Raw genomic sequence first — 11,854 nt, 5'->3', positions numbered from 1 at the left:
CCTGCCTATGTGTGTATAACGGTTAATTATGCCTCTCTGTACTGTGGCTTTTGTACTGTAAACCATCTAATCCAGCCAGGAGTAAAACATATCCTTTTATGCAGCATTGTTACTATACTGCTTACCTGGGTTTTAGATATGCAGTATAAAAACCCATTGTCCACATTTGCAAAATTCTCTGAACAGTTGCTCCAGGGTGTTCCAGTTGTGGTCTGCAGATACCCCATGAGTGTGGCAACATTGAGTTATTTTAAATAGCAATGTCCTGTGGGCCTATTTGTACCCTGCCTGCCTTTGCTTTTGTGCACTGGAGGGCTTTATCATCTGATCATTCCTTCTTCTCTTCCTTCCTTTTCCCACTGTCTGTGGTGGTGAGACTGTCCCTGTGATCTGTTCAGTGGTACTTTAGCTTTAAATGATAGTTGATGGGTATTACTGTTTAAGATGATGATGCCTTTTGGCAACTTCAGAAGAAAAAAGGAATCTGAGTAAAAATCATAAAGATTTTTCACAGAAGGGAGATCTGATTCCAAGTTCTGAAGAGATGGCAGTTTCCAGGACCACATTCCTGCCTCTGCTGTAAAGCAGATCATCTTTTTGCTGCTTGTAATTCAAATAGCCTCTTCTGTCAGTGCAAAATGTATTCTATAAGAGTGATCAAATTGTTGCTTTTCCTTTTTCATCACCCTGAGAAGTTCCAGGCAGAAGGGATCCTGCTTTAGCCTTGTCTTTCTAGAATACCCTGTGTCAGACTCTCCTGTGGGCTCCATTGTCTTCTAGGATCTCCATCTAACATGGACCATGGGATTACAAAGGATCAATGAGTCGGCTGTCCAGTTTCCAAGGACTGCAAACATCCATGACTGAATTAGGCAGAACATCCAACTGCTTTTCTCCCCAGTCTGCGGATGACTGATTTGCAGCAGAGACAGGTCTCCTCCTAGGTCAAGGAAACTGAAGCAGAAATCCCTCCATATGCAGTGTATGGTTTTGTTTCTCAGCCCAGCAGTGGTTGAGGATTGAATTGCACACCTCAACAGTTCACAATTAACTGGTTGTTGGCAAATTTACCTGTTAATCTCTGCCTGTACTAGAATATTATCTGCAATACTTTGTGATCTATCACAATACAGCAGAGATTTTTGATGTCACTTTCTGGTTAAAAGAGATTTGCAGCAACCAACAATTCCCTAGTAATTAAACAAGCAGAGTCACTGTCGCTGTCTTCCTCTGAACGGAAATGACAGACACTCTAAAACCTCTGCAGCACCCATTGGAGTGAAGCACAGGATGTTTTTGCATAGAGTAGGGAAGGCTCCATTAGACTGGCTTTTGCAGCAAAATGGAAGGGACTATTTATAAAGCCATTACAGAAATATTTATTGCTGTTAGGCACCATGGTGCAGCTGTTCTGAGTTATTTGTATGCTTTAAAAACACTGCAGTGTTCATCTTCTGCATAAAAAAAACCCGACACTTGCCAACCAGATTTATGTGGCACATTCACGTGCACGTGGTCTTCCCTGATCCAACAGCTACCAGATTCAAGGCCTTCAGTGATGTCTTTCCTCCATTATTTTGTTTCCCTTCAAGCATCTAATATGCTATTTATACTGCATTTCTGCAAAAAAATTGTAGTCTTAAGGCCATCAAAGAGGAGTAGCCAGTGCCTCAAGGACCATCCAATTTATACAGTTTATGCTTTTGCCTAAATGCTCATCACTACCTGGGAACAGTTCATTGATCTCCACATTGTTTTTCCCAGACCTTATACGGTTGTGACAAGGTCCCTCAGCAATTCCCCAGTGTTGTTCTTAGCCTTCTCAGTGTAGTGAAGCTCAGCCTGTATCCATCCAAAGACTGGCCAAAGGTGGTCACTCACTTCAGTCCATCTTTACACTTTAAGGCTTCATTCTGCCTGTGCCCTAGCAGCTTCTGAGGCTTCTCAGGAAAAGAAATCCCTTTTTTAAGGCCTTCAGTCCATTCTATAAGACAGAGGAGCCTGAGCAAAAAATACCTGCAATGCAAACTTAGCCGCAAAGGACACTGCTATTCAAAATAGAATTTTTCCTAGTTTTAATTTCCTATGTCATTCATAGGGCACTGTGTGCACCAGAAGTGGAATTCCTGCGAACAACACGTTTCAAAAGACCAGAGTAACCCTATTTGCATAATATAAACAGAAGTCTTTGCTTGAATGTCCTGAGACAAGATAAGTTTCATGGAAACTGCAAATGCTGAGTAAATACTGGTGATTTTTTTTCTTTATCCTGCAAGGTTCAGGGGAGGGGAGATAAATACACAATTTAAAGCTATTAAACAACAACGTCTGTACATACTCACTGGTTTACAAACCTGGGAAAACAGCTCAACCCTCATATTTGTAACACTAAAGATAATACTCATTTAAAGTTGAGGATGATTAATCATATCAGTGCTCACATAGGAATTATATCCATAGGGAAACAGCCTGCAGCCTATTTAGCATCAACTGCATTGTGGTAGTTTGTTTTTTGGTTGTTTTGGGATTTTTTAAGCACAGCATTATTTTAATCAGTAAGTCAAGTTAAACAGAATATTAACTGCTGCTTTTAGGATAGTTTGTTTTTTTTAAAGTTGAAACTGTGACACTGTATGGACTAAAAAGAACAGAAGGTTAATCTACACTGGCTTCAAAACACGGAAGTGCAACATATCTGTTGTTTATTTTATGTCTTATTCCTTTGGATGGTTGTGTGTTTTCCTTTGGTGATGTTTGTCACTGTGCCATTTATTTTTCTTATTCTTGGAGTACCAAAGATCCTGAAATGGCTTGATGATTGCAACCATGTGAAAAATTATTTTCTGGAAGTATGTTTTGTTAACTTCTGTTAAAAATGTGGAATTGTGTATGCAAATTGTAATCAGAGGTTTGCTGGGAAGTTAACCCATACCAGCAGAGAAAACTTGAGTGCATTGATGGAAGGGGTGAGCCTGAATCCAAATCCTGGATCTGAATACCCTGAAACTGGGGAGGAAGCTTGGATTGGGAAACGCAGCTGAGCTTTTGCACTCCTATCAGCATGAGTGAGTGGCCTTAGCTCCAGGACATCAGCAGAGGTTGTTTCATGTGCAAAAGGAGTTAAAAAAATTGCCAGCATTCAGAAATCAAATATTGTTGATACCGCATTTGCACTGTTGAATTTGCCTTGCTGGAGAGTTATGTGTTATTTTTATAGGTCAATTGTTCAAACACCTGAGCCGTTGGATACAGTATGGAATAATAGCATCTGACATGGGTGAATTCACCTAAGTGCAAAGGGGCTTGCTGAAAGCTCTCCACACTAAGAAAAATGGGCAGAAGCAGTACACAGGGTGTTGCATCGGCTCCTTCTAAAGAGGTGATTTTCTTTCTGTGCAGCAGCAAGTAGGGAATACTGCAGTTTAGCCCGGTTATACTCTAATGCTTAGGAAGTGCTCTCACTTTTTCAATAATATGAGCAATTACAAGCATTGTAACATACTGTACCTTGTCCTTTTAATGTTGATATCTTTCAGCAGCTCATTCTTGGAGTCGAAATGGCAACTGCTATATTTTTCCTAGACTGTTTCATTAGTTGTGGTTGGGAAAGTTACATAGAAGCATTATAAAAATTTATATGAGGCTTTTTACAGCATTTGAAAATAAAAGTAGCATTCTTTTTGTAAAGTTGCTGGTTTTATTCTTTCACACCATGTACTTCAAATGCTTATTTTCCAGAACGGGCAACATCTCAGGTATTGAGGGGCTGTTTTGTGTATCTCATCCTGAATTCCATGGATAGTGAAAACCCCAGTGGCGCTACTCTCTCAATCAGAAAGTAGAGATCACGGAAATTGCTCATCTTGTACCGAGTGCAGTCATGTGAAGTTACTTCTACAATGGTTATTGCTTTTCACAAGAGACCTTCTTCCCTGTAGGCCATGATTTATAGAATAAAGGCCTCTGTGGGCAGTTGGAGGCCTGATTCACTGTAGAAATAATTTTGTCCTATTGTTCCCTCTTTCTTGCTGAGTTTAGAGCAGCAGCCGCAGACACAGGTGTGAAATAGTCATGTAAAAATATTAGAGTTGAGCAGCTGAAAGGAAAGTGGAACTCACAGCTGGTGACTGGCCTTTCTTTCTGGAGGCCCTTCCACTTGAGAATTGCTGCTCTCAGTACATGTAAAATCCTGTTAAAATTGTATCAAATTTTATTCGACGGGATTACACATTTTTTTCAGTAACCACATCATATCTCAGAGCTATGTATCGTAAGGATAAGCAGGCTTAGTTCTTTATCTCCTTGCATTACCAAATTTAGTATTCCTCAAAAATACAGCACTTTAATGGCAAATATAAAGGCTATGCATTCATCATGTGCAGAAATGTTTCTTGTTTTTAAATCAACCACTTTTAAATACTACATAGTGTTTATAAAACATGCTGTATAAAACCTACTATATTTAATTTCTTCATTCTTTTACAAAATGTATCTTGCATATAAGCAAAACAGTTGTGCTCTAGACAAGAAAATATCTTTCCTGAGGCTCTTCTTATGGAAAGAGAAGGGAGAAGTATTCAAAACAGTCTTTCTTGCTGTTGGGAGTGATGACAATAGTGGTTTCCAGTGCCAGTCCGACACGTTTATCTCTGCAGTTCAGGAAGGTCTTAACCTTTAAGGTAATTTTTTTTTATCAAGCATGAAAATTTTAAGTATTACAGAGGTTGTAATTCCTATTCCATAGCTGAATTTCAAAGATGAAAGCAGGTTTTAAATGTGGGTACCAGTGGACTGTAGTGGGTCAGCCAAGCTGGGTTCAGGCTCTGCCTCACAGAACACCACTCTGCCTCAAAGAAGCTGCTACCTGAAAGAAACCAGGTACATGAGCTGTTAGGATAGTTGAAGGGCAAGTTAATGTGTGTATATATATAATACACTGAATTTCTTCTCTGTCAATAGTGATGGCAGTGGGATTTGTACACTTCTTCACACAGGAGCACTTCTACAGTCACTGTGAGGGGAAATGAATCTTCATACTTGCAGAGTTTATCTCACTGCCTCCTACTCCTCCCACCACCTCCTTTCTCCAGGTTACATGATAGCATGGAGGTTACTGTTCTCTGGGGAAATGGGACGTGTAGGCTTGAACCTCCTCATGCTGAGCAGGGAAATTAACCCAGGTTTCTCATTTCCCAATCAAGTCAGGCTCTGCTAGAAGCAGTCTGTTTCTGATTTGAACTGACCCTTGATGCCACATCTTGTTTCTGTAGCAGCTGCTTTAATCCATTTCTAGTGAGTCACCATCTGCTGCTGCTTCTCTCTCCTCTAGGAATACATGCTCCCTATACGTGCTGTCCCCATGCAGTCCACCTTCAGTTGGTAGCAGTTCCTTCCCCCCAGGGGTCTCTGCCCATCCTCCATGCTCCAAAGATAAAATCTTTGAACTTGACTCTTACATTTCCTAGCCACAAAACTAGATGATGTTAAGAGGGCAGCTCATCAGCTGAGTACGTGCTGTGACCTTGAAGCTGTTGTGTAAAAGCATAACCACAATCCCTGCTCCACGTTTTGAATCAGAGATGGCAGGTACAGATAGCAAGTGTTACATATGCACCAAGCCTATGTAACACCTTGTTTCCTTCCAGGGACGTGTTCAGAATCTGCCTGTCGGTGTGGATGTTCATGCTGGAATCGTAGAATCACAGAAGGTTTTGGGTTGGAAGGGACCTTAAAGCTCATCTAGTTCCAACCCCCCTGCCATGGGCAAGGACACCTTCCACTAGAACAGGTTGCTCCAAGCTCCATCCAACCTGGCCTTGAACATTGCCAGGGCTGGGGCAGCCACAGCTTCTCTAGGCACCCTGGGCCAGCGCCTCACCAACCTCAAAGGGAAGAACTTCCTCCTAAAACCTAATCTAAATCTACCTAAATCTTCCTAATGTCTAATCTAAAACCAATATGAAGGTAATGGAGCTCCAACAGGAAGCAGGTGCCAAGACAATCCCCGTCCCCATGCCTGTGCACATGGGGCTATCCACAAAACTTTGAGACTTGAAATGGGAACACTGATGTGAAGATATGTCTCTCTAGCATCAGGACTTCTTCAAAAACTGCAACAGCTGTCCTGCTCTTGGACACTTTATTTCTCTACAAAGTCTGCTTCTGACTTCAATGTATCTATTTAATAATAATGAAGAGTCAGATAAGAACTTGAGTGACTTTTTGATCATGACAGTGCAAATCACTGTTAAACCAGACATGCATCTCAAGATTTTTAATCCAGCAGGCTGCCTGCAAGGTCTTGTCCAGCTCCCACTAATGTCAGCCGAAGATCCCTATCTAAGGTCCAAAGAAACCAGTGAACAAGGATGGTCTCAAAAGCAAGCTGTTTGCTGATGCTGCTTCTGTATCCTTTACAAATAAGACAAGGAGATTCTACTGCCTACGCAATTCAGTCAGTTGAAAGGCAGTACGTGAAGAGGATGCCTTGCAGCTTCACATTACAATGGAGACAAACTTGTGTGGCACCTCTGCTATTAAAGAAGAAAATATTACCTATTTTTTTAATAAACAAAATGAAACTAATGCCTCAAGGAAACTTTGCAAAGTGTGTAATTTATTTTAATGCCTTTTTCTGAAAGAGCATAGTACATAACTGGGCCCCGGTATGGATTTTGCACATTCTAGGAAGCAGAGGGATCAGCGTGACTTCTTGATTTATGAAATACTCAGGTAGTGAACTATGAATGCGATGCATTCAATGAGCACAGTTCTGCTGAGTGACATTAGACATACTTATGGGCCTACTCTGTGCCACAGTTGTTGGGTTTACCTCTCCAGTTAAGTCTGCCTCAACTCAGTGGCACAGACTGACTACACGTGGTTTACATGTCTGTATCTTCACATTGCTCCTATACCAGCTATTTAATGCAAGGCTATCAACACTTGAAAATCTGACAAGTCTGCTTTAACCAAGGAGAAAGCTTTGTCATGTAAGGCACTGTCAGGACCTTTGCAGGCAAGGTGGGTGAGACAACTACAGCTTGGAGGTTCACAGATTAGTTGCATGCAAACCCAAGAGAAGATGTTTTGTCCTTGGAGATGCCCTGCCCTCACAGCTGGTTTTGTTCTCCTTTAGTCACAGCAGAAAAGGCACTGGGTGGGATCTTGCTGAGCCTAGAGAGGTAGGACTCAGCTTAGAGGTGGCCAGTTGTACACTATGGGCACAATTCCATTGCTTTTCATTTCAACAGTTGCCTTAAGCAGCTTTATTTATCCTTGTGTAGAGCTCTGTCACAGCAATACTGTTTTTCAGACACATCAGATGTTAGGCTCTTGTCATACATTCAGAAAATACCAGTTTCGGCCAGGAATGAAAAGGCTATTTAAAAACTGAGTACTATTTTGGTTTTAAGTCAAAAGTGGCACCATCAAATTGAGAGACTTTTAGGCAAGAAATTTACAAGCAAGTGAATTACTTTGTGGGGACAAACCTCACCAGCCAGGACTCCAAAATAAAGTAGGCACTTTGGAAAATGCTAATCTTTTTGACTTACTTTAACTTGGTTAGGAAATCTCAAAGTAAATTGATCATGGTGTGTGCATGTGTGTTATTGTATTCATTCTTCTAACTAGCTATCTGGTTCAGGTGTCCTGTATAAAAACACACTTGATTTCAAGACACAGGGATTGTTCTTTACATTACTTTGAGCCATGTAATACCATGATTGGGGGGAAACCACAAACACTTGTGTTCTGGAAGAGAAGTCTGTGAAAAATCTGTGGTTTTATTTACAGGTATGCTGAGTAACTTTGGTTTACTGCTACAAAGTTTCAACAGAAAAAAGTTGGTTAGCTCACCCTAAGCAGTCACCCAAGTATGTTTTCAAAGTGAAGCAATACAGGTCACTCTAATTACACAGACTCCCAGTGCTCCCTCAAAGGAGGAGATTGCTTTTGTCCAGTCACTTTCAGCTTACGAAATAAGTCTCTTAAGTGTGGCATGCGTGCAGCTAGCCTGGCCCTAGCAAATACACAAAGCAATCTGCATCCTCTTCAAGATGGTATCTCAGGGAAATGCTGACTGCACGCTCCTCATGTCCTGCGTAACAGCTAAGACATGCTATGCTTTGGATGTCATTAATCATTTACTGAAAAGAAAAAGGAGTAATAATACAGAGACCTTTCTTTAACTGCTTAGTCTCAGGCTATTATTTAATTGTTCTGAGATTTGATTGTTATTTTCACCCCTTTAGCAAGTTGTTGTATAAGTTGTTTGGAAAAAAGAGGCTTACATAAAGCATTCTGTTCTGTATTTTATAGGTAAAGGCTCCTCAAGAGAAAGCGCTCACCTAAAAATGGGGCAAAAATATCAAGTGTGGCCTGTTCAAAATCAGTGCCTTATATAAACTGGGATCCTACTCTGCCAAGACTCAAGGCTAACTATGTGTTATAAAGACCAATTACTGTCATATACGAGATGTATGAGATGTTCCATAGAGACCAGTCATCACCTTTGAATAAGAAACAAGTATAGTAAATGATGTCTAGAATCTCTGTTAATGATTTGGAGCACATTATGTTTACAAGAACTCCCTAAGTGCCAAGGTGTGACACTGACCATGAGATCAAGAGAAATGCACAGAAGCAACATGACAGGCAGAAATACTGCTAAGAGATTGCTCTGATTTTCTGACCTAGACATATCATAAAGTGCCAAAAATTTCTGCATTGAATTACAAGTACTTCTATTGCTGCACTAAAAAAAAATCAATAAAATATGGATAAGGTACATTAGCTCTGTTTCTAGTAAGTCACTTAAAAAGAAAAAGAAGAGGCATTTTAAATGTCCTCATTGAATGTCCTCATATGGAGGGCTTTTGTATTTAATAGCTGTTAAGCTATTAAGTTTGTTCAAGCAGTTTTCTGAAACTATTTAACTCTTTATCTCACTGAGCTTTGCAACAATGGCCATCTTCAATGTTCTGTGGTTACTGAGTCTCTCAAACATGTTTTAGTCGATACAACTGACTCACTCTTCTGAAATCTCCCTCACGTTTGGGCGTCCAGTGGTGATGCAAAGCTGGAGGAGGGAACTCCTAGCTTTAAAACTGGGGCAAAAAGAGTATTTTGCCAGGGCCAAATATGACATTTAAGACCCCTAGGAACAAAGTGTTAGAAATATTTTCCAGTATCAGTTGTAGTACATGAATAAAACAAATGTGCATTAATTATAATGATTTTCTCAAAGACAGCAACCCTAGCTCCTGTTTTTTAGCTAATCCTACTGCTTTTTATTTCACTTAAGGCAGAAGTGGTTTGTAATTGCTATTGTCCAATACAAATTCTGTAAGGCCCGCTGAAGCCAGCCTAGTGGAATATATGTATCACTGCAATAGTAACTGTGTGATCGCATAGAAGCTAAAATTCTGAGATGAAAAGCTGAGTTTGCAAGGGCACCTTGCAAAGCACCTTACGAAAAAAATGGGCATTGAGACTGTCACAGTACATTTGTTCAGCAACATCCCCAGCTGGAACCCACAATTCCCTGCCCAGGCAAGCATATTCTATTAGAGCTGCTTACCCATTTGGCACTTCCACATGCCATGTGTAATCCTTGGACATAATGATGGGCTAGATGTTGAGCTGCCCACTTCCACATACACAGGGTGATTCCATGTCAAGCGTAAACTGTGTTGGGAGCTTCACAGAGTATAAAAGATGGCACAAATGGAGTTCAGGGCTGCATGTGTCAGCAGCTCATGTAAATTTTAACACCTTAGATATTAAAGAATGTTAAAATACTTACAGCTACCTTTGTCATTTCCAAAGGACTACTAACAACAGATGCTCTGAAAGCCCACTAAACAGTACACCTGCAGAAGTAGCTTCCTTTACACACATTGCCAATAATTAGATCCAGGCTTACTGGTAAGTGATACCAGCTGCACTGTACATGTAAAAATCACTCATACCTGAGTTCACCAGCTAGAAGCGGGCACACGTGCACCTATGAAGATGGCGCGGGCAGGGATGTGTGGGTCCAGGTGAAAGCCTGTTCTACTACACCTACGACTGGAACTGAGCAAGCACAGTGTGTATTAAACATTAACAAGCAGGGCAGGACAGTAAGAGAGGTTCTGTCAAATGGAACAGGTATTGCTGAGGTCCTGATGCCCACATCCTGTTACAGAGGTTTCATTTGAGACTAGCTCTAAGGGAGTCTGCTGGAGTCAATGTCCGTTCAGAGCTGGAGCATGTTATGTTCTTGAAAGTGCTTCTTCAGGTCTTTGCTCAAAACGATACACTTCGCACACACCAAGACTCTTCCAAGATGTGAACCCAAGTGCAGTGAGGGTGATGGGCAGATTCACTTCAAAAGTGCACTCCTGGCATTAGCAAAAAATATAGCTACAGCCTGTGCATCTAGTGTTAATCCAAGTCTACTAACACAATTTAATATACTACTAGAAGTTAACCCTATTTTTGTGTTTTTTTGACTGGTAGGTGTGACTGTTCTCTGTCCTGCTCTGACCACACACGGAACCAGGCGACCCACAGAGGCCTTTCATAATTAAAATTATTCCATGATCACAGTTCTTCCTCAGACAAGGCGTCCTCCATACAGTACCCTGAAAACTATCAGGTTCACAGGTACAAAGCAATTTTGGTATTTTCATGGAATCACAGAGTGGTTTGGGTTGGAAGGGACCTTAAAGCTTATCCAGTTCCAACCCCCCTGTCATGGGCAGGCACACCTTCCACTAGAGCAGGTTGCTCAAAGCCTCATCCAACCTGGCCTTGAACACTGCCAGGGATGAGGCAAGCCACGGCTTCTCTGGGCAACCTGTGCCAGTGCCTCACCACCCTCATCGTGCAGAGCTTCTTCCTCAAACCTAGTCTAAATCCAGTGTCTTTTAGTTTAAAGCCATTCCTCCTTGTTCTACCACTATTTGCTTTTATAAGTCCCTCCCCATGTACTGGAAGGCTGCTGTGAGGTTTTTCCCCAGACAGCAAAGGCCAAAGTGGCCCACTCCTACCCTGGCTCTGCAACATACCAGGAGGGAGCGGGGCCACCTCCACCATACATTCAACACGGCCGGTGTGGTGTGCTGCGGTGTGCTGTGGTCTCTCCAACTGCCACAACCCCCTCCCGCGGACCTCAGCCCTCACCCCACGTCTCCCCCATCCCTGCTGCTCAAGGAACGGGAGAACACCGCCCAGCTCCGCGGGAAGGCACCAAATGTCGCGAGAAGATGGCGGCGCTGCTGAGGCGGCGCCAAGGCGGGGGGAGGCCGATGGGGCGCCGCTGAGCCCTCCCCCGGGCCGGCGGGACCGGCGGCTGCTGCTGCTCACGCTCACCTCAGCTCACCTCCTGCATGCCACCGGGGCCGGGGGCGCTGTGGAGCGGTGGCACGGGCCGCCCGCCATGGCCGAGGCAGGAGCGGGAAGCGCCGAGGGGGCCGAGGAGGAGCGGCGGGGCCCTGAAGGTGGGGTGGGGGGTGGCGGCGGTCGCTGGGTGGCCTCTGCCCCGCTGTAGTGGCTGTTTCGCTGTGTGTGGGGCGGCCGTGGGCGCGTACGGTATGCGGTGGGGTGGGGTGTGCCTGCCCGTCTCTGCCTTCGTGATATGGCACAAGCGAGCCCTCCGTGGCTGTGGGTGCCCGAGGTGCAGGGCAGGGAGATAGAGCTCTGCTGTGGGGGCACGTCGGTCTAGTCAGGTTCCCAGTATCGCTCTGTGGTGGTGAGGGTTTGTGGTGGGTTTTGTTTGAATTCACGCTGTTGCCTGCGCGCCGGCTGGCTCAAACTGTAACCTGAACGCTGCAAACTCCTTTCTCCTGGTGAAGTTCAGTAAACG

General features: G+C 43.1%; 1 protein-coding gene and 1 long non-coding RNA gene across 7 annotated transcripts in view; one reads left to right on the top strand and one right to left on the bottom strand.

Annotated features, from left to right (window-relative positions):
- Nucleotides 1-4,273: 4,273 nt before the first annotated feature.
- LOC133278897 (uncharacterized) lies at nucleotides 4,274-11,489 on the bottom strand. Its single transcript, XR_009746718.1, has 2 exons — nucleotides 11,362-11,489; nucleotides 4,274-4,864 (listed from the first exon to the last, which is right to left on the bottom strand). It is a non-coding gene; the product is annotated as an uncharacterized LOC133278897 (long non-coding RNA).
- BMAL2 (basic helix-loop-helix ARNT like 2) overlaps nucleotides 11,224-11,854 on the top strand; it is a 38,194-nt gene continuing 37,563 nt past the window's right edge. For 5 of the 6 annotated variants that reach the window (XR_009746717.1, XM_061472127.1, XM_061472125.1 and 2 more), the window contains exon 1: nucleotides 11,224-11,489. Coding sequence is in view for 4 of the 6 variants with exons in the window: in XM_061472127.1 (XP_061328111.1) it covers nucleotides 11,243-11,489 (247 nt within the window). In the remaining 2 variants the exon portion in view is untranslated. Of the gene's footprint in view, nucleotides 11,490-11,711; nucleotide 11,854 lie in introns of those variants that run through there. The other variant, XM_061472129.1, reaches the window with a different exon arrangement.

This window comes from Pezoporus flaviventris, unplaced genomic scaffold (assembly GCF_033815535.1).
Source record: "Pezoporus flaviventris isolate CSIRO_AGI_PZ_B2104156 unplaced genomic scaffold, CSIRO_AGI_Pfla_v1 ptg000070l, whole genome shotgun sequence".
Lineage (NCBI taxonomy): Eukaryota > Metazoa > Chordata > Aves > Psittaciformes > Psittacidae > Pezoporus > Pezoporus flaviventris.
The sequence above is the reverse complement of the archived record's forward strand: the minus strand, read 5'-3'. Positions and strand labels throughout refer to the sequence as shown.